The sequence below is a fragment of the Sinocyclocheilus rhinocerous genome, unplaced genomic scaffold (assembly GCF_001515625.1).
Source record: "Sinocyclocheilus rhinocerous isolate Xijiao unplaced genomic scaffold, SAMN03320098_v1.1 scaffold298, whole genome shotgun sequence".
Taxonomy (NCBI): Eukaryota; Metazoa; Chordata; class Actinopteri; order Cypriniformes; family Cyprinidae; genus Sinocyclocheilus; species Sinocyclocheilus rhinocerous.
This window is the reverse complement of record NW_015650702.1, coordinates 433951-457352: the sequence shown is the minus strand read 5'-3', so window position 1 is coordinate 457352 and position 23402 is coordinate 433951. Positions and strand designations below refer to the sequence as shown.

The following is a 23402-nucleotide window of genomic DNA, read 5'->3' as shown; positions in this document are numbered from 1 at the left end:
GAAAATGAATTATATGCAGTAATTTGCAGGTTTTATTCATATCCATTATGTGAAAAGGGTACCTTTATTTATGGCTGCCATGAAATGTCATGTATGTGGATGACAATGATTTTAATAAGTAAAATCACAAAGACACTATTTATTAAGTAATTTGGTATTCAAACCATACACTATGAAATACAATAGATCTAATTTATGATTTAGGTAATAATTACACACAAAAAAGATCTCCAGACTGCAGCTTGATTAAACCAGATCAGGTCATGAATTGTTTTTTGCTTTTGTTAGGTGGGTGTTCATGTATGAGAGAGGCTACCATGCGATAGATATCGCCATAGGCTCCATCTTCACCAAGATGAAGGGAGTGTCCTTCACAAATATCAGCGGAAAGGAGAGGATATGGGATGCAGCTGATTTTGTTTTTCCTGAACAGGTGGGTTGTGTCTCCTAATTTTGGCCTCAGAACTGAAAACTTCAGAAGTCCTAATTTATATACATAGTTATCATTATTTTTTTTGTTTGTTTTGTTATTATTTCAAAAATGAAGAAATATATTTTTGAATGCAGATGTGGGACACTCACTGGGTAATTGTCCATCCAATAAATTTCAGTTTATGCTTTCTGATTTTAAACATACTTATATTGGTATAGGAGTCATTTTGGCTGTGAATTTGGCCTAATCACAGATAAATGTAATCATATTGTGTAAACATCTGCAGTCATGTGCGGGTTATTCTCACTCTGACTGAGAAACTACTGATATTGTCATGGCAATATATTGTGAATATTGTGACGCTATTTAGAAGGCTAATGGAGAAATACTTGTTGATTATAAAGTTATTTCATCATTGAAATCATTGAAAATGTCTGCCATTATTACTTAATGACAACAGCCTGCAGCAGTTTAGGAATATGAACTTATTTCACAGAAAGCACCCAGTGCAATAAGAAACAGACAGACTGTTGACAGAAAAGTAAACACGTCATCATTCAGCAATCAAAGGAGTGGCTCCAGGAGCTTCTTTATAAAGTCAACAAATATTTTGTCCAAAAAGCAAACATCAAAATGTTCATCACGATAACAAATATCAGCGCTTATGCACACGCACACACACACACACACACACACACATTGGGTTTTCATGTTTTATGGTGACTTTCTATAGAACATTTTATTCACCAAAGAATCCTGAAAAAATGTCAGTTTCCATAGAATTAAAAAAAAAAAAATAAGCACAACTTTTTAACATTGATAATCAGCATATTAGAATGACAGGAAACTATTCAACAATTTTAAAAAAATCACTGGTTTTCATGAGTACAGGTTGCTGTCACTAATAGCTAACAGTGCTAGCAGAGCAGAGACACGAGAGATGGAATGACACTTAGACTATTTAAGGCTGAGTTTAAACCTTAGATTCAGCCTTAAACACAGCTGTGTCTCAGATGCAAGCTGAAAATATAGCCATGCTTATCTTCAAACAGTGTAAATCAACCATTTAATACTGAATCATATGTACAGTGGGTGGCTTTTTGGTGGTCTGTTTTGGGTTTAGGTTTTGGTTTCAAAAAAGGACATTCATCATGTCATGCAGGGGTGTCAAAAACAGTAGCCTGAAATCAAGCAAGCACAGTCAGCTTCAAACACTCCACTTCTTATGCAACCACTTTATCACCAAATAGACAAAGGATGTACTATAAATTTAACATGGCACTCTGGCTCTGTTTTAAGCTTAGATATTGAAACTACATATGGTCATGTGGAACCCTTCAAGTCCTTTATGTTCCATTTTCCAGGGTGACTCATCTTTTGTTGTGATGACGAACTACATTGCTACTGTGGGACAGAAACAGGACAAATGTCCTGAGGTAGGTAAATATCTTTTTCTTATTGTCTCATCACTATCGGCTTTCATCATCGTGACTGTCATAATTGTTTTTTTCTCTCTAAGATCTCTGTATGAGTCATATCCTGACCATCTTTCCCCCCCAGTTAAAATACAGTTTCTCAGAAATAAGGGTCGATGGCCGCCATGAAACTTTTTTTTTTTTGAGGGGCACCAGTCCTGGCTCAAGACCAAACTAAAACTTAACTGAGAGTTGCTGAGGCTTCTGTCAGTGATCATACCACTTTTACCTTTTTTTTCTTTGTCTGAGTAAAGCCATGTGCGTCACCGAGTGGCAGTTTGTCTTTGGTGTTGCTAGATGAAGCATAAATTCAGCCAGTTTGTTTTAAGACAGGCGTCACACGCCTAGGGTTACAAACTACTGTACGTATTATTCAAGATCATACCATATAATAAGGAATTGTCACATTTTTAAAAGAACAGAGTTCTATTCCACATTAAATCCATTTGGATTTGAAAACACTTTGCTTTTGAATCAGTTAAACTTGTGAATCAGATTGTCACTCGATTTACTGCATTGCTCATTAAAATGTTTAAAATACAAAATATCCTATAAAGAAACAGAAAGTGTAACTTATTTCCCCAGGTGACCTTGGCAAATTCATATAACCTGTGTTTGGTGATACAATCTGTTTGTTCTTTCCAGCAAAGTAACATGGCTAGACTTCATGTACCATCTCTTCATTCATTTACCTGCTCTTGGTTTACCTCAGTCTTATTTGTCTTTCACTTGACTCTCTATTTGACTTTATTGCATTAGCTACAAAGCTTTGCTTAAACAAATGAGTTTTAAGAATTGGGTTTTGTGGTTATTCTGTCTCTTCTGTGCATCCTGTCTCATTTGGATCTGGCATTTGCATATTTTCAACAAGCCAACTGGGGCTTAATTAAACACTAATATCCATTAAAGTGCTATTCCTTTCCTGTGTGTATTTCAGCTGCCAGATGGGAAGAACAAGAACAAGTGTATGAGTGACGAGAACTGTGATGAGGGCAAATACAAACGTACGGGAAATGGTAAAGTTTTAACCATTACATTTTTCCGACAGAAGGCACCGGCGCAGCAGACTAACTTCACATCACTAGCAGCCGGGGGAAGAGGAACTCACTTTTTTTGTCACTTGTTTTTCATGGGCACTGTATAATCCCTTTGACCTTCATTGGTAACTAAATCAGTGCACCAGTGGTCTAAGATATGTACCGCAGAATTCAAATGATCATGGGGTAAGAAAATTGGTGCACTTGCACGTAAGCATTTGGTTTCAAACTCTACTCAGAATCAAAGGGGGCCTAATGAACTCTCACTCTCCTAACTGACAAACCTGCACATCATCCATGCTGCCATCTCCGTAAGTCACTAACATTCATGACTAACATGCTTTGCTCTCATGCTCTAAGGCTTTTTCTCTGAGCTTTCCACATCTTTGATGAATTTTACCCCATGCTCACTGATGTCTGTAATTCCCAGAGTTCCACAGGGCTCTCATCCAGATTCAGATTACTTGGCGTGACTAGCAGTTTCTATAACAGGAACAACGCACAATTATTCCACTGCTACCCAAACATAAATAAGTTGAAGTCATTTGTTAAATAAATCTTGCTTTTTTGATATCATTAGGATTGGCAGAGCTTAGTAGTAGTATGGGAACACCAATGGCTTATAAACACTAAACAAAAAGCTGATTAAAAATAATACAATCAAACCCACATTATAGACTGAGTGATATCATGAGCTCAGTGTGGGTCACAAATACTCAAATATTGACTCAGTTTCACGTGCAGCGTAGCAGAACGATTTACTCCAGGAATACAGATGTAAGTAAACAGCACTATCTCACATTGAAGTAATTCAAAGTACCTTGACTTCCAGTTATGGGCAATTGGCACAAACTTCATTCAATACATATTTTCCTTAATCGTGTTACAATACTGACTCTGTGAACTCAGGGTAAAATTCACAGATGTCTTCCTTGACAACACACAACCTTCTGGTTGTTTACGCCATGCTTCAGACCGCATATCATTTCATGCTTATTGTATCATGTCTCTGATATATGTATGATGTTCTGTGACACAAGGGATGTGTTATATGTTATGGTTACACTAAGTGTATTTTAATGGTTGTACAAAAGTTTGTCAATACTATACTAACCACCAAAGCAAGTTCAGTCTGTGAATGTAAATGTTCCTGGCAATGTTAAAAAGAGTCAGACTGAAATTTCAAACATATGACCAAATGCAATCTGATGAAAGCATTCCTAAATAACTGGACTGATAGAATCATCCTTCATGCTCATTAATTCAGAGAAAAGTTCATTTAGTAACATCAAAGTCATGGCAGCTCCTCACTGAAATCTCACAGTCAGTTACTAATAGGAATAGATGTGTATCAACCGTACAAATTTATTTGATTTTATCTTAGTGCTTTTCACACGGTCTGACAATCTTCTACCCGGTATTGTACCAACCAATTTTATACTTTAAATATGAAAATATGAACATATTTAAAATATTTTAATACCAGATTTGATTCCCTTTTCACTACCTCAAGTGTGCTGAGAGTAATTCGCAAGTATGACTTTGTTTATGCATATGTGTGTGTGTGTTTGTGCATATACAGTGGGTATCAAAAGTCTAAATCCATATTGAAAATGTGGGATTCAAAATGTTTTTAAACCTGGAGAACCTGTATATATATATGTAATGTAGGGGTAAATGTAAATGGGTTATCAATTAGATAAAAATGTGAAATCTAAGCATTTTCAAAAGGGACATCAGACTTTTGGATCCTACGATATACCCTGCCATCTCTTTTTGGGGCACATGACTGTGTTTTGTTTTAGTCTGTTCTGATCAACACCAAAGCTTTTATACTGTTGTTCCATTACGGCATTACTGTCTCTCTCAGGGCACATGACGGGCAGGTGTATAAGCAATACCAGTACTTGTGAAATCTACTCCTGGTGTCCAGTTGAAGATGATCGTCAAATACCAGAGTATGAATGCTTATTTTATTATTGTTGTTGATGAATTGAATCAATCACATGGGGTGTCTAACAGTTATTGTGGCATGCCTGGACTACAATTATTGTCTTTTTTTTTTAATGTGGCATCTTTCATTTATAAGCCCACCATAATGAAAGAAAAGATACGGTTTAATAAAAAGCAAAGACTCACCATTCCTGAATGTCTTGAACTTTATGTCTGTGTAGAAATCTTGGAAACTAAAAAAGAGAATCAAATTACACTTGACAGTCGCCTTAAACATAAAAGTCTGTTTATACCTGGAACATGTGACAGATTGTATTTAAATTTGTTTTGAATCAGCCTACAGTCTTGGTCTGATCCATTTAACTTTATTATGTTTCTCTGTAGCCCTCCAATCCTGCTGACAGCAGAAAACTACACACTGTTCATCAAAAACTCCATTACCTTTCGCCAGTTTAATGTAGTAAGGTAAAATTCTATATTTTTCAAAAGTTCCTTGTGGTACTGTACTGTATATTGGCAAAGCCTAACAAGTAAATTCAGAGGAAGGAGAATGAAATAAAAAGGACCTATTTTGAATGTGTTCATATAAGCCAGGGGTTTCTTGTGGTACTAAAGAATGTCTGCAATTTTTTTGTGAAAAAAAAGAAAATACACGTTAAACAACTTAGGCTAAACCAAAGCTAAAGTTAACTTTTTTTTATAGTCTCTCTCCCATCAATAATCATTTATATGTCATAACATACTGTCAGGGCCGTTTCTAGCCAATTTGACGCCCTAGGCGAAATCTTTATTTACTGTACCAATATTTTAAATTGGCCTTTGAACTTAGCTTTTAATGCATGGCAAAAAAAAAGTGTTACCTTGCCAAAGCACTGACAGAGCCCCACTGATCTAATGGCGTTGTTGAGCGCTCCAAATGCAAACAAAAATGCAGCACTCTGATCTAGTGGCATACAGGCATCGTCAGATTGACAGTACTCTAGCCTAATAATGTTGGGGGATCCAGTGGGGGCGGCAGTCATATTTCAGGGTGACCGTGCCACTCTTTATCACAACCCTGCTAAAAGTGCCAGTACGTGCGCTAATTGGCGCCCCTTCAGCTGGTGGCGCCCTAGGCGACCGCCTAGCTCGCCTATGCCTAGAAACGTCCCTGCATACTGTAATAACGTTTGTACAGTACAGTATGGTACTTAACACGTTATTGAAGGCCAGGCTTAAAATGCAAGCTTTATCCGCTTTGTCTAAAAGATGAAAGTTCTCCTCACTTTTTTCTCTCTAGGAGTAACTTGGTGGAGAGTGTGAATCAGAGTTACATCAATACGTGTTTGTATCATCCCAAGACTGATCCACTGTGTCCCATCTTCAGACTGGGAGACATCGTTGAGCGCTCTGGGTTCAATTTCTCAGAGATAGCTCGTGTGGTAGGTTTTTGTCATGAATGATTGTAAATACACACACCCACTAACACTCACACTCCTAGTGATACTTGTTCTTTAAACATACATTCAGACAGTATACTTACATTCAAAACATTCTAGTATGTCCAGTAATCGGGATGATTTCCAAGACTGATGTACTGAATTGAATAGTTTACAAACTTAATAGCTGTTGAATCATGATGTCGATTTGTAGGCTTCGCTCTGGGTTTCCAAGGGAATTTATGAATAGCAGTAAAATAAGTCTGTGGTCAACATCACTTGAGGAGACTTTCACATTTTGTTCTATAAATGTGATTTCATCATACAATGTTTATAGCTTTACATCTTGCTATTGTGACTTTATTCCTCATAAATTCCAACAATTGTGACTTCTCACTATAGTAATCTTACATCTTTTGTGACTTTAAACTGAATAACTGTAACCTTTTATCTCACAATGTGAGTTTCTTATTTGAAGCGTTATCCCAAAATTGTAGTGAATGATTAAAATCCGGAGAAGATCACAGAAACATGGGATGATAATCTACATGTTATTTCTTATGTGATGTGTTAGGGTGGTGCTATAGGAGTTCTCATTGACTGGGACTGCAATCTGGACCTCAGTATCAGACACTGCAAACCAAAGTATGAATTCTATGGTCTTTATGGAACAGCGAAAAATGACAAAGAAGAGAAACCATCATTGGGATACAATTTTAGGTGGGTAAGAAAGTTTAACCTATTTCCCTTGTGAAGACAACTTTTAATTAGACTGCTCAGTGGTGAGTGGTGCTTTACTGTATTATTTCTGAGTCTGTGAGCTTTGTTGGTTTCTGTAAAAGAATGAATTACATTTTTTTTTTTTTAAGAATATATTAAGTGGAACCGCTACTAGAATTATTATGTGATACTGACTGTTTCAGATATGCTAAATATTATGTGGAGAATGGGGTGGAGAAGAGAACACTAATGAAGGTGTTTGGTGTACGGATAGACATCATTGTTCATGGACGGGTAAGCTTATTTTTTATGGATCATTCACAAAGAAATTATGGAACATGCAAATTTCCATTTGTTTACAACTGTTCCTTGCAGGCAGGAAAATTTGATATCATCCCAACGTTGACGGCTATAGGCTCAGGAGTGGGAATCTTCGGAGTGGTGAGTGTCAGAGAATAAACTTATATTTATATAAAGAGATACCTGGTATCATTTCCTCAATTACTTTTTACTACAGACTCCATATTTTGTATTCTTCTGTCATGTAGGAGATTATACCAGGTGTAAAAATCTTTTGTGTTGTACCATCCATGTAAAAATTAAAAGATGTGTTAATGTAAATAAATAAAGTAATAGACTTAAGATTTTTTAATGCTTTTGAAAGAGTTATCTTATGTTCAACAAGGCTGCAATTATTTAATCTGAAATACAGTAGAAGCAGTAATATGTAATGATCTAGTATAGATCAGTGATTTTAATATATATCTTTATAATTTAATAATCTAATATATAATTATAATCTAATATAATTGTATAATCTATTTAATATATATTTAATATTATTAATGTTAAAAAAAACATTTGTGCTGCTTAATATTTTTGTGGAAATACATTGTAAGGATTATTTGAGGAATATAACAAACATTTATTTGAAATGAAATCTTTGTAAAAAACAAAAAAAACAACAACACTTTTCATCAAATGAATGTATCCTCGCATTAGTATGGAAAAAATCATACTAAACCTCAAAAATTTGAATGCTAGTGTATCTGTATGTCAAAGCAGCACTATGTAACTTTTGGCGCACTTTAGCGGTTAATAAATAGAACTGCACACATCCCGCGGAAGAACATTCCAACCGGAGCTACTTCTCTAAGTTTAAGTCAATGGCGATTCACGCAGGTATGTGTTACTCCGCAGCGGTGACGACCCGACCAGGCTACAATAGTCCAAATATAAGTACTTATTATAAGTGTACCGTAGTGATTCGGAATAAGACAAAAACGCGGTTTGGAAGATGAATTTATGATGTACTCGCTCATTATATACATTTTGCAAATTTTAAACACAGAAAAAGTTACATAGTGCTGCTTTAATGACTCAATGACTGCGTTGATGACTAATTTGAAACTGAAACAAGAACAGATGCATCAAATTAGATATATTTCAAGCTTACCTTTCTATACACTTAGCTGTTTTGTGCTCAAAATATCCCCTAAGTGCTTTTTATCTTATTGAAATGAACTAACATCTACTCTCATTTGTTAAGGCAACCGTTGTGTGCGATTTGCTCCTCCTATATTTTGTTCCAGAGAGAGATTTCTACAAAAACATGAAATTCAAGCATACAGAAATCCCGGAAGAGGTGAGTGTTTTTATTTTTTTTAAATAAATAAAAGGTATTAAATATTTCATTTGAGTCACACTTGCCTTTGTGATCGCTGGTGTGTCTCTGAGAGCTCTGTGGATAGCCAATGCTAGTTCACTACCGAAACACAAGATGGCAGCAGAGATACATAGTTAGTTAGCTGCCACGCAAATCTGTTACTTGAGCAGATGCAATGCCGTTTCCAAACATTTACATCAAGCTACATTCCCGTAGTAGTGTCATTGTGGACATTAAATTCAGGATTTAAATATAATTCAAATGTCCAAAGCACTTCTGAGGGTGTGTGTGTGTGAGACGAAAAGTATAACCACAGGCGTCAGCAACTATCTTACTTTTCTATCTGTATGCATGTGGGCAGACTATTGCATTCAAGTCCATGCTACACCACGGTTTCCTGTAGACATCTCTGCAGTGATATAGTTACCCTAGCAACACAGCGCATTGACCATACTTGTATCTTATAAAGAAAGGAAAATGAGGGCACATCTTAACCTCCAGTACTCCCACTCTAGCAGCTTTCTGATGAAGAAAAACATTGGGGTTGATAGGAGCATGGGAAATTATCTCAGATATGTATTTGCCCTTCCACAGAAACCAGCCTTGCCCCAGTCACAGACAGAAAAAGATCTACCAAAGGTAACGTACCATTCAAATCTTTGCAGCCGCAGATCCCTGTAGAATTATAGCATATCTCTATAAACAACTTTTCAATTTTAGTTGTGGTCACAGTAATTCAGATCTTTGCTGTACACAGGAGTGAAGTCAGGACGGCTGCCATGACGACTGACTATTGCACTGAAGACAGAGAGAGGAAAAAAACACCTCAACACTGGAGATTAAGCAAGACGGCTGGGAGACTTGACACACAGAACTGTCAGACATCACTTTTCCTTTCTAAATCACAATTCCTTCCCAAACTACTGAGGAAAGATATTAAATCACTGTTATGATTTAAGACTCAACTAATACCCACTGGATGTGTTCATATTGAGAGGCTCAGGACTGTAAAGGTACACAATTCTTTGAGGCTTTTGAGGTCTTTACAAGGTTCCCAAAGTTTTTGGCAATTACCATGTAATGTCTGGATGTGTCACTCTGGATACGGTATCCTGTATACTTTAAAATAGCTATTTTTTACTAATAGGTGTTTTGTATAGGTTTTTGTTGTTGTTTTTGTAGCAAGTCAAACTGTGAGCCTCTAATTTTTGTGTGAAATAAACTTTACATGGTCAGTGAAAGGTATGAGGTTGAAACTAACCAGCTCTTAAAGACTGGTGAGTGATTTAGGCCTTTAGTTTTTGTTTTAGCTCGTTTACAAAACACTCAGCCAAGAAACATAGGATGCTCTATGTCAAAAGTCTGGTATTTTATTATTAGTACACAGCCTTCCGGACTGCTTGATTTTAATTGGTCAAATGCAGCATTTAATGGTATAAAATTATGACTACCGCTCATCCAGGAACTCTTAGCTGTGCTTGTGCTCTCTCTGTAAAAGTAATTGTTAATCAAATCAATAGTCCATACCCATATATTTATTTGTTTTAAAAGTAGTCGTGTAGTCATTGTACAAGAAAGAATTATCAGGTATTTCTGGACACTCATGCAGTCTTTCTTCCCACCTAACAAAATAGTTTGGTCTCACTTTAGTTTGGGGACCAATTCTCACAATTAATAAACTCTTAATTTGCTGCTTATTTATAGTTAGTAGGGTAATTGTTAAGTTTAGGTATGGAGTAGGATTATGGGATCTAAAATATAGAGAATATGCAGAATAAGGCATTTATTTATTGCTTTATAAGTACTAAAGAACAATTAATATGTTAGCAATACGCATGCTAATATGCAACTGGTTAATAGTGAGAATTGTTACCAATAATTGAAACTCGCATTAAAAAAAAAAACCCTTTCAGGGTAATACAAAACCTCTCTGCTTTGCACTGGCATCTTGATAATTCTGTCTGGGGTTTTTTGCAACAATGACTTGCTTTTATTTGTTGGAATTTACCTCAATTTGAGTTTTGAGGTTTTTTTTCTTTTATTAAATGATTTACAATCTTGAAATCAGACAGCACCATGAAGGATTGTTTGGTTTTATTGTGTACAAAATACTATTTTAGCAACTGAGTAGCTACTGTTATATGTATTATTATTAGGTCAATTTCATTGATTGATTCCAAGTTCATTTTTATCATGCAAAATTGAAAATACAATTCTAAATGACAAACATAAAGAAGAAACCTGAATCACCTGTGATATCTTTATTGTCTTTGATTATGTCTATGTGTACAAAAAGCATGCAAAAATAGCATCTTTATGTGCTTTGGTACATATTTACAAAGTAAGAGTTGCATTCAGTGCTTTCTCAGGACATGCTCTTTTTTGTCTGTTTTCTTTGAATTTTTTAAACAGTTACATTCAGATCAATGCAGCAGAATACAGACGTCTATAAATAACCAGCAAAATCAGGCACTCTGACACAAATAACTGGGCAGTTCAAACTGTAGGTATGTGAGTGAGACAGTGTTCTACGATTTATATACAATTCTGATATACTTTTAAATCAAGAAAGGGAAATTAAAAAAAGCATAACGCTTTGATAGTAAGAATGTTTTGCAGCTACAAAGTGCCTCAAAATGGCCACATTTCTCTCCCCTCCTTTAAATAAGTGAAACCTTTGTAAATGTGGGTAGACAAATGATCAAACCTCATCTATTGCACATGAGCCGAAACCTGGAAAAGAAAATAAAGCCTTCACACTTGAGTTGATTGCTCAGACAGAGGTATGGCATATTGGCTGCTGCATATGTTTAGCTTATACAAAAGTCCAACAGGAAACAATTTAAAGGGGTTTAAACATTAGTTGTTTTGTCTCACATAGATATCAAAAGGAATAACAAACCTAGAGAGAAGTCTGTAAAAGGTTATAAGTTAAGGGACATGCCGTACGTCAAGACACTAACAGGTGCATAGCATACATCAAGAAGTAACTGACAAGACTACTGTACATTTGAGACAGAATGGACAAATGAGTTTGCACACTAACTCATATAAGAGAATAAGGGGGATTGTTCAAAACCATTTGATGAATTTCTACACATAAACACCTTAGAGCTCCTGAACATAGAATAAGCTATTCCATTCTCTCTGTATTCCCCGAACAGCAGTGTCCAGACCCTGAGTACCACATACAGAAATCTCAATACACGACAGAAACAAGACTCCATTTAATCAAATACTCCATACAAACAGACCCAAAAAAACACTAGTCGTTTGGCACTGAAAATGGTTTTCCTGTGTAATTCAGTTTATGGGCAAAGAGTGTGTGCCTAAAAGGGGGTCATCGAGAGAAAGAGAGATGGGGAAGGGAGAGAAGATGGGAAGAATGTGTAGGAGTCAGAAAAATGGACCACCATCTGCTCAGGATATTAGTGAGAATATAATGAAAGTGGTTCACTGCGGTTTATCAATCCGTCTTCATATAAGCAATAATGAGTCGTCTTAAATGAGTGACATCGGTTAAAGGGCTCCTCTAAGCATTCGCTGCTTACGTAATCAGTTAACTGGAAATAATTGGCAGCTGACCTGATTTGAGTCCAGTTTTATTCTTGTAAAATGAATTAAAGGGGCAGTTCACCCTGAAATAGTCAAAGCTGCTCATTTCTATACAATGAAAGGGGAATGGTTGGTGACCCAACCAATTGCATTACATGAGCAGCTTGGACATTCGGCTGAATATCTCCTTTCGTGTTTCACGCAAAAAAAGTTTGGAATGATATGAGGGTAAAGGCCTGTTCACATAAAGACAAATATTTGGTATGATAAACATTAATTTAAATGTATTTGATTTAATGCATCTGTTCAGTCCGACACAATCATTTGCATACCATTAATTTGCATACCAACTTTTTTTTTTTTATTTATGAAGAGGTGTTGTAATCTCTCTTCCATTGCACTGAGAAGAAAACTGGAAAACCAATAATATTTGCGTTTTTGATCACATGCCATGAGCCACTGCTGTTACATAAAACAATGACTTGGTGGTGCGCACGAACAGACTATTTTGCTAAGCAAATGTGAATAACAGACAAAGAATCCAGTGTTGTTTGATAATCACAATAGTAAACACAAAAATCGTAATGGCTGTTCGAAAACATAAATATGGTTTGACTTCCTTTTTCTCCATGACAACTGGGCATCAGAAACAGAACACTGCACAGCACTTAGAATACCAGGGTTTCCTGGGTACCTGCTTTTGAACAGAGCCACCGACTTAATAGAGTGAATTTTGTCATTTTTATTCAGCCTGTCAGACATTTTTAAGCATTGGTCTGAATAGGCAAGTATTTGCTATTAATGCTATTTAATTTCTGGGTGAACTGTCCTTTTAAAATTGAAACACGCACAGTGAGAATTTCATAATGATAAAAATCTAATTAATATGAGTGCTCTGCTCTGGTAATTAAACATCTCGATCGTCAATGTCCCTTTACAATGACTGTCCACTCAGACTCTCTTTGTACTTTCAATACGTGATTCGAAAACAGGGGATGATGGGTTCGCCTGGCAGATGATCCGATGTAAACAAGGGCGTATTGTTTTGGACGGAGTTAATACAGGCCGAGAGGGACCGTGATGACATTGAATGGCAGTTCACTTTCGTTGCACTGCTAAACACCATATTCAGATCCTTCCCTCAATTGGCTTGTCTGTTTTGAGTGAAAGTGACTCCCTCTCTTTCCACATCAGCGCACACTCTCGCCTCGGTGGCATGTTTGCGTGTGTGTTCGAGGGCCCGTTAGCACTGCTGACTGACAAATAGGCCTTTTGGAATGTGAAGACTCGGTAAACAATGACACATTCTGTTCCTGCAGAGAGACAAAGCGCTGCAACACGAGAGCCCTGCATCCGGTGTGATCCGTATGCGGCATTTGCGACATTCACAAACATGGAAAATAAGCCCTGTTCTAGATAATGGTTATACCGAGCGCTCAAACACGCTGTATGAGAAAGCCCTGTTTTCTAGAATTGATTGAATGTGAAGACAAGAGCCTCTTTTAGTGTCTAGTAGTTACATAAGCCCCTTTGTTTCACAGTACGACACTGTGTGTGTTTATATATCGTATCTGAATGAAATGAGAAAGTTTTATGGTATGAAAAAAATGGAAAGCAACAGAGATATGGAACCACCATTATATGGAGAAGGCCATATTTCAGGCATGCTATGATGGATAGAGTTAAGAATTGCACATTAACATATACAAAAAAGGCAAGACGCCATTGCTATTATTTTCTACACATTTACAGAGGTTATGATGGCAGCACACTGCATCAACAGCTTACCAAACTAATAGCATCTTTTGTCCATGCTATAGTCTTATGCACTAGAACGCTTGTGGCATAGTCTGTCTTTCACACAAACCTGGCCTAATATAGATTCCATACAAAATCTACTAGTCTAGACAGGATGAGAGGACCAGGATGGAAAGATCCAAATGGTATCAAGGAGAAAGAATAGTTTTCCGCCAAATTATCAAGGCAAGGTTTCATGAGAACCATAGGCAGGAAAAGTGATTCTTGTGCAAGACTGACAAAGATGAAAAGCCTGAAGGATGACTAGCAATAGCAGAATCCAGTTCAATGTCAAGTTAAGCCTCAAGTCGGTGGAAACAGAGTGTAGTGGAGCAGTTTGGGTCATGATCATCTTCTGCTCGAAGGAATGGAAGGACAATGAGGAGCTCTTCAGGATCTATGAAGACACTCAAGAAGTGGGTGGTTCGTCCTCATGTAAGTCCTCGAGCTCAACTTCTCTACCAGCCTCTCCACTGCTCCCTTTTCTGAGAGAGAAAGAAAAACAGAGAGAGAAATTTTGAATCAATGCCTTTCTATATGATCCCTGCTTTGATCCAGTAGTTGATCTTGAAAGGCAAGCTTTTGTAACAGCAGTGTCCAATCTTGCTCCTGAACAGAGATATGGAACCACCATTATATGGAGAAGGCCATATTTCAGGCATGCTATGATGGATAGGGTTAAGAATTGCACATTAACATATACAAAAAAGGCAAGACGCCATTGCTATTATTTTCTACACATGTACAGAGGTTATGATGGCAGCACACTGCATCAACAGCTGACCAAGTTAATAGCATCTTTTGTCCATGCTGTAGTCTTATGCACTAGAACGCTTGTGGCATAGTCTGTCTTTCACACAAACCTGGCCTAATATAGATTCCATACAAAATCTACTAGTCTAGACAGGATGAGAGGACCAGGATGGAAAGATCCAAATGGTATCAAGGAGAAAGAATAGTTTTCCGCCAAATTATCAAGGCAAGGTTTCATGAGAACCATAGGCAGGAAAAGTGATTCTTGTGCAAGACTGACAAAGATGAAAAGCCTGAAGGATGACTAGCAATAGCAGAATCCAGTTCAATGTCAAGTTAAGCCTCAAGTCGGTGGAAACAGAGTGTAGTGGAGCAGTTTGGGTCATGATCATCTTCTGCTCGAAGGAATGGAAGGACAATGAGGAGCTCTTCAGGATCTATGAAGACACTCAAGAGGTGGGTGGTTCGTCCTCATGTAAGTCCTCGAGCTCAACTTCTCTACCAGCCTCTCCACTGCTCCCTTTTCTGAGAGAGAAAGAAAAACAGAGAGAGAAATTTTGAATCAATGCCTTTCTATATGATCCCTGCTTTGATCCAGTAGTTGATCTTGAAAGGCAAGCTTTTGTAACAGCAGTGTCCAATCTTGCTCCTGGAGGGCCACTGTCCTGCAGAGTTTAGCTGCAATCCCAGTAAAACAACTGAACCAAGGTAATCAAGCTCTTCAGGATTATTGGAATCTTTTAGGCAGGTACATTGGTACAAGATGGAGCCAAATTCTGCAGGATGTTGTCCCTCCAGGACCAGGATTGTACACCTATTAAGTTTGGTCATGCCAATGAAGTAGTTTTAAATGAAACTGAAATGAAATTGACAGAGAGAGGCTGCAAACTCAAGATGTAAGGCAACCAGCAGCAGTTTGTCTCACTTTTTATTTACTTTATGGCAAATAAATCTGAAATCAATGATAACACAATATTAAATAATAATTAAAAACTGCACTGTGAATGGTTCCATAGAAAAAAGGAGGAAATTAGCAGAAAATATATGAATTCTTTGTGATTTTGTCTAGGTATAGTTTTTTTTTTTTCAAAGACATTGCATCTGACAATATCCCATTTAGTTGCTATCAAGTAACTTGAGGGAAAAAAAAATATTTTTTTATATCTTGATAGCTTAGAATATTTTTGAAATCTTGTAAGCTTCAAACCAGCTACTTATATATGACAAAGTATAGTTTAGGTGAATAGTTAAAAATAGTTGAATATGAAGAAATTAATGCTTTTATTCTGCAAGGACACATTAAATTGATCAAAAGTGCCAGTAAAGACTTTTGCATTGTTAAAAAATAATTCAATTAAAGGTTGTTTTTAAGGATCTATTCTGAAAAAATTACCATGGTTTTCACAAAAATATTAAGCACTGTGTTTTTTGAGCACCAAATCAGCATATTAGAATGATTTCCAAAGGATCATGTGACACTGAAGACTGGTCTACCTTCATAGCATAAATCATGCACAAAAAAACTATGCACTACGCATTTAATACAATGTGCATTATATTAAACAGGTGTGAAGCATTTGTAGGAAGACAGTCTGTGGTGACTTGAAACTATCCAGTATTAAATTGAAAACTAGAAATTTTCTTTGAGCACACTGACGAACAATCTTAGAGGAAACACATGAACATGGGAAGGTTCGCTGCAAAAGACACAACTGCACATAGAGGTCTCATAACGTTCATAGTGGGATTGAATGAAGGACCATGGCATGAGGTGTTTCACATGGTTAGACTCTTCTATCACCAAATACTTTTACTGTCATGAAGCAAGAGAAATGCCACACAAGGACAGGATGGAGGCTGAAATGACTCATACTTTCACTGACCCGTGGGAATGCATGGAGAAGGGCAGGGAATCTGACACAGGGCTTGAGTGACAAATGACAATGACCACCTGTCACAATGAGTTACCTTAACGAGGGCTGGAGTTTAAAAGAGGGCCGGAACGGCCAAGAGTCCCTGGAGCAGAGAGAGACAGAGTGGAGGAAAGGGAGGACAGTGTCAGCGGTTTCATGTGAAGTACAGCGGCAGGAACCAGGTCATTATAGAGGCTCCTGTAAGTTATTGCTGGTCAAAATGCCAGTTACATTAATAGGGAAAAGTTTACTGCATTTAAATCATGTTCTGCAATAAAAATCAGTTTATGAAAATGGTACTCCTCAGATAATCGTATAAAACTGCAGTCAGAGATAGTTGATTTGCATATACTTCTAGCTTAGTGCTGTCAGAGACAGATAGCGTTAGCATCAACAACTGAAGAGAGACGGATGTGCCCAGACGCTTAGAAAAACTCATCAAATGCCAAGCATATTTGTCCAGAGACAGCGTTTAACCCTTGTATTTGACAAACATCAACAGGAAATATTATCAACTAACTCCAGTCTGGGCTTCATGAGCATATGAATAGGTTACCCACAGTCAACCTGCGCTCTGTGGCTAGAAAATGGAAGCAGTTTTTAAGGTGCTGGAGGCCAGAAAAAAGTGCTGAAATGTAATAATGTGCAGCCATATTTTCATCACAGCCAACAAATGTGTAATGATACGGCCCTTTCTTTTCCTTTGCGGCAGTTATGATTCAGTGATGTGTATAGCGTTATACCGTGTCCTAACAAGGCCTACACTGAAAGTAAAATGTGGCACGATGCAACAAAAGGGAAATCGTATTAAAAATATATTTCATGTTTAATATACAGCTGTACAGTGCGGGCAGGTGCTATCCAGCACAAACAAAAGATAATAAGCTGACAAAATGTGATATAAATTGTGGCTGATACGATAATAATTATTTTGATGTTACAGTCAATAAATGATAAATTAAAGATATTTAAATTGTGTACTAGTGAATTTTTTGATGAAATGTATATACATATATACATAAATACACACAAATATACATAAATATGTACGTATAAAGATATTTAAATTGTGTACTAGTGAATTTTTTGATGAAATGTATATACATATACATAAATACACACAAATATACATAAATATGTACGTATTAGATAGATAGATAGATAGATAGATAGATAGATCATAAAAAAGTCATACAAAATTAGAGTTAACAATGTCATTAACTTAATATTTTTAAAAATTAACTTGAGTTCACACTATATTGCAGAAAAATAAGTAGAATGGAGCATGGAAAATGAAATTTACAGTACTGTATAGCTGTTAGAAAGAAATTACTATTATATTGTGCTTGGTTATTAAAGTGGCAATATTCTGAGAAAATGAATATCTAAGAGAGATGTAGAAAATGTAATCCTAATTAATACAATCTTCATGAGATTCACAAGAATCTCAATCCTTGCTGCCATCACAGAGTAACAACTGCAGTCACCTGAGAGTGTATGAATGCCTCAGAAAGGGAGGGGGAGTGTGTGTTGGCTATGCACAGTAAGTGTGTGTTTAGATGAAAAAGGTTATTAATGTGCAGGAGGTAGTGTATTCAACCTGACACTGAATTATGGATGACATGCAAATGAGCACCCCTGATAGTTGGAGATTTAAAGGGACAGAGGGATTTTCAAAATTCTGATGATGACATTCTACCAACTGGGGGCGCTGCTGCTTTTTATCCATTCAATCAAAAACACTATAACTCAGAGGGAACAAGTAACTGACAAATGGCTTATAAAAAAATTATAGAGGTAAATGGAAATACAACCAACTGCCTCTTGGAACAGGAGGTGATCTGCTGAGTCACCGTATTGATCCATCTTGTTCCCCAAGAGATTTCACCTTTGTCAACAGAGAGGCCACACCAAACAAGCATGTCAATTTGTTTACAGATCAAAAAAATGACCTTTCAGTTTTGATTGTACGAATAATAACTGCATACGGCACATAACCCATCGCAGAGATTTCAGCCCTGCATTAAAATATACACAAGGCTGCCTTTGGTCTACATGGGATGCATACAGAGATAACCAGACTGTTTGTATTGATCCAGGGCATTCAGAAGACAGAGAGCAACCCTCTGCTGATTCTGACAGGCATCACACAGACAGCACACAGAGAGGAAGAGTGAGAGAACATTCTGCTGTCCTTGAACAAACCCCCTTTAATGTGGGAAAAGCAGCAGTGTGGGGACAGAAATGACTTCATGGAGACACTTACTGTCAGTCTAGTGGGCAGATACATTAACAGCAAAAAGCCTCTGAGAATAACTGTCACAGGAGGGATGCTGCAAACATCCAGCACAATTAAAAGAAACTGAATTACTGTTGTGACTTTTTTTTTTAACCTTTGAATGTAAACATGAAAATGAGTTTTTAAATTTATTAATGTAAATTAAATTAATTATAAACACACAAACACTAAATTAATTTAAATTTATATATAATATAATATATTTATATTATATATAAATTTATAATTCATTCAATTGATTTATAAATTATTTTAAATAATAATTTTAAATGTGTCAAATTTTTACATTTTCAAAACGTATATATCAGTAAGAAAAGTATAAAAGATTGAATCTGAAATCTAAATGATTGATAAGGGAGTCAGCCGTCTCCTCAGTGTAGTGCGGAGGAGAAAGTTCTAGACAGGGAAATTGTGAAAACATCAAGTCCTGGAGCTTTCAATGCTAGTGCAAGAGGAAAAAAACAACTGAATCATGCTACTATGGAAACGTATGTTGGCAGCAGGAGAAGTAATGGTTGACTATTAGCAAACCTTCCTGTTCAAATAGATAGACATGACGTCTGAAATATCATGCTGCGACCTTGAATGTGAGAGCGAAAAAAGCAAAGAATGAAAGATGCAATGCTGAAAAGATTTTAGCCTCTTACAAAGGGCTTGCGAGGAAAAGGAAAGTCATTTGGATTTGTCAAGGTATATAAATATGGCTTCTTGCTGGTCATCGGTTGCTATAGTTTGTCAGTTTGGAACACTTACATGAGCAGACTGCCAGGTGCAGACATGGATCTCTCTTCTCTCCTGCTGGGACACTCAAATGGATTCCCAAAGGAACGCTTCCTTAACATGGCTTTGACCAAAATCTACAGTAACAACAACAAGATATCAATTACTGTACATATCAAAGAACACAGATCAGGGCATGTGGAAATACAACACATACAAATACAAAACATTAATGGAAAAACAGCAGTGTGCTAAAAATACTATTTACTGAAATGTGATGGTGAGAAGGACTAAATCCATGAAAATAACAGTTCAGAAGCAGGGTCAGTTTGACGTGGTTAGGTTTCAGTTGTTTGGTTGAGGTCAAGTGTCTTAACCTTCTTATTCATCCACTCATTGACAGCAGTACAAAGTCTTAAAAACATCTGGGCAAGGCGTGTGGCCTCTGCGTGTTTATGTTCATGTAACTACTGTTCAGTAGCTCATGTATTTAATACACAGACGCCCTTGTGCTTGCTCTGTTTCACTTACCACAGCAGACAGACTGGGGACAAACTTCACTGAGTTCTGCACCTCTTCTTCAGTGACTTCCACTACAGTACAGTGCTCCTCTTCTAAAGGCAAATGGTCAGTGCCATCCTGAGTCACCCAGGGGTCCACCTGAAGATAGACACACATACATATATAACACATGCCAACCTATCATTCCATCCATCCATTTATGTACTCTTCCGTTCAATCATCCATTCGCCTAGCCATCAACTGTCCTTCTATTCATCGTTTCATCCACTGATCCTTTAATTCTTCCATCCATCCATCTGTCCATAGATCAATCCACACGTTTTTTTATTCCATCGATTAATCCATTCGTCCATCCATCTATTGTTTCATGTCCAACCATCATCTATTCATCCATCCATCTACAGTATAAGTCCGTCCACCCATTTATTCATCTGTCCGTAGATCAGTTTTTACATCCTTTCTTTCATCCATCCATCCATCCATCCATCTATTGTTTTATCCATCCAGTCATTATCTATCCTTTCATCTATCCATCCAATCATCTGACCATCCATTTTTCCATTCATTAGTCCATTCATCTAACATTCTATCCATCCTTTCATTAATTCTTCCATAAATCCATTAAACCATTCACCCATGCTTCCATTCATCCATCCATATGTCCATAGATGAGTCCATACATCCATCAATTGTTTCATCCATTCAGCCATAATCTATCCTTCCATTCATCTTTACATTTGTCCATTTATCTTTTTTATTTATCTGTCTGTAGATCTGTCCACACATCTTTTCTTCCATCCATCCGACCATCCATTTTTCCATTCATTGGTCCATTCATCTAACTTTCTTTCATTCATTCCTCCATAAATCCATCAAACCATTCATCCACACTTTCATTCATTCATCCATCCATCCATCCATAGATCAGTCCATACATCCATCATCTATCCTTCCATTCATCTATCTATTGGTCTGTCTATCCATCTGTCTGTAGATCTGTCCACACATCTATTGTTCAATCCACCCATCCATCCATTTTTCCATTCATTGGTCCATTCATCTTTCTTTCTTTCTTTCTTTCTTTCTTTCTTTCATGGGGGAAGTCGTGGCCTAATGGTTAGACTCGTAACTCAAAGGTTGTGGGTTCGAGTCTCGCACCGGCAAGGATTGTAGGTGGGGGGTCACTGCTGTGTGTGTGCACTTTGGATGGGTTAAATGCCATACTCACCATACTTGGCCACATGTCACGTCACTTTCACTTTCATTCATTCATTCCACTATAAATCCATCAAACAATTCATCCACACTTACATTCATTGATCATCCAGCCATCCATCTGTCCATAGATCAGTCCATACATCCATTCATCCATCTATTGTTTCATCCATCCAGCCATCATCTAGCCTTCCATTCATCTATCCATCGGTCTGTAGATCTGTCCACACTTCTTTTCTTCCATCCATCAATCAAGCCATCATCAGTCCTTCCATTAATCCATCCATCCATCCGTCCATCCATTTGTCCATTCATTAGTCCATCCATCTAACCTTCTATCCTTCCATTCCATTCATCTGCTCATCCATCACTCCTTTCATTTATCCATCCATTCAAATATCTGTAGATTGTTCCATATATCCATTCGTCTATTCACCCATCCAACCAGAAAATCATTAAAGAAATAAAATATTTGTCCTAAAAACAAAGTTAGTCTGAAGGATATAAGAGTAGAGCTGTTGAGTGAATGTAGGCCGTGCAGCTCTGATTAACGTGTGCTCTGGGGATCGCTGCTTTAATGGAACATTTTCTGTGTAATGACATACAGGCAGGAGTCTCTGATGGCCGAATGTGTGTGTGCTAATTATTCACACTCTCTCTCACACTGAGACAGCAGATGGAAGTTTCCAGAACTGAACCAAAATCTCTGTCCCTGGGGATTAGCTGATGTGTTCCAGCCAAAACACCAACTCTGCTAGATGGTGCAGAAGCTATCAGAGATACTGTGTCATATTTTAACACTATCCCTGGATGTGGCTCAGGAACGGTCTTTGATAGAAGCACTGCTACTTTGAGAGTGCAGACTAATGAGACACTCTCGGGAATGTTCTTTGGACATTTCTTTTTGAGATACTGACTATAATTTCAATATTAAGTGATGTTGCATTCAATCTCTCTGGTATGCATAAAGGTAAATTTAGGTGATTTCTTAAGGAAAAACACATTAATTAATACCATCCAAATCAAAAAGTCAAATGTGGACATTCATTTTAATTTAAATAGAAGAACTCCTAAGTGAATCTTTGAAACTCAGTATTTTGCAATACAGATCTGTGAAGATGGTGAAAGGGATTACTTGCCTCTCTCAATTTCTAAAGTGCTCCTTTTGTGTCTTATGTAGACTTACTTTGATCTCAGGAATGGTGATCCTGGTGTCTGGGTTTTTGTCCAGCATTCGTGAGACCAGGTTCAGTAGGGATGCACCGAAAATATAGGCTACATATAATAATAATAATACACCGCCCGGCAGTGTTCAGCGCGCATGTTTCACTCTCCTTTGCAATATATTGCAGAATATCGCAATATGTTTAAAATCGCAATAATATTGTATCGTGACACAAGTATCGTGATAATATCGTATCGTGAGGCCTCTGGTGATTCCCACCCCTACATTCCATACCACTGGAAACCCATGGCCACGTAGATATTCAGAATTGGATTCAAAATGATGACACTGTGAACAGTTAGTTCAGTCACTGAGAACACTGCGGCATGACATTAGGGAACAGAGTGTGTGTTAGAGAGAGACGCTCTTTCATTAGTTGATTACTTATCCAAACACATACACCAGACGACATGCATCCGGATGGCCTCTGGCCTTCCACACACAGAAGGCAGACTTCATCAACATATTCAAACAGACCTGCAGGATCATACACAAATATGTGACCCTGGACCACAAAACCAGTCATAAGGGTCCATTTTTTGAAATTGAGATTTATACATAATATGAAAGCTAAAATAAGCTTTCCATTGATGTATGATTTGTTAGGATATGACAATATTTGGTCGAGATACAACTATTTGAAAATCTGGAATCTGAGGGTGCAAAAAAATCAAAATACTGAGAAAATCGCCTTTAAAGTT

The 23402-nt window shown here is 37.1% G+C and overlaps 2 protein-coding genes across 8 annotated transcripts in view; one reads left to right on the top strand and one right to left on the bottom strand.

The window, feature by feature from the left end:
• Nucleotides 1–318: 318 nt before the first annotated feature.
• Nucleotides 319–10382, top strand: LOC107712377 (P2X purinoceptor 1-like). The gene is made up of 12 exons (XM_016517612.1): nucleotides 319–433; nucleotides 1798–1869; nucleotides 2846–2924; nucleotides 4816–4903; nucleotides 5283–5363; nucleotides 6178–6319; nucleotides 6891–7036; nucleotides 7240–7330; nucleotides 7412–7477; nucleotides 8586–8681; nucleotides 9297–9341; nucleotides 9460–10382. Exons 1-12 carry the CDS (start codon nucleotides 356–358, stop codon nucleotides 9463–9465), a joined length of 990 nt encoding a protein of 329 aa, XP_016373098.1. The 5' UTR covers nucleotides 319–355; the 3' UTR covers nucleotides 9466–10382.
• A 4295-nt stretch (nucleotides 10383–14677) lies between these two features.
• LOC107712376 (calcium/calmodulin-dependent protein kinase kinase 1-like) overlaps nucleotides 14678–23402 on the bottom strand; it is a 79746-nt gene continuing 71021 nt past the window's right edge. For 6 of the 7 annotated variants that reach the window (XM_016517606.1, XM_016517608.1, XM_016517610.1 and 3 more), the window contains 4 exons: nucleotides 20271–20399; nucleotides 19773–19876; nucleotides 16776–16823; nucleotides 14678–15332 (listed from right to left, as the gene is read on the bottom strand). In XM_016517606.1, the coding sequence (XP_016373092.1) occupies nucleotides 15257–15332; nucleotides 16776–16823; nucleotides 19773–19876; nucleotides 20271–20399 (357 nt within the window). In that variant the 3' untranslated portion in view covers nucleotides 14678–15256. The remainder of the gene's footprint in view (nucleotides 15333–16775; nucleotides 16824–19772; nucleotides 19877–20270; nucleotides 20400–23402) is intronic. The other variant, XM_016517611.1, reaches the window with a different exon arrangement.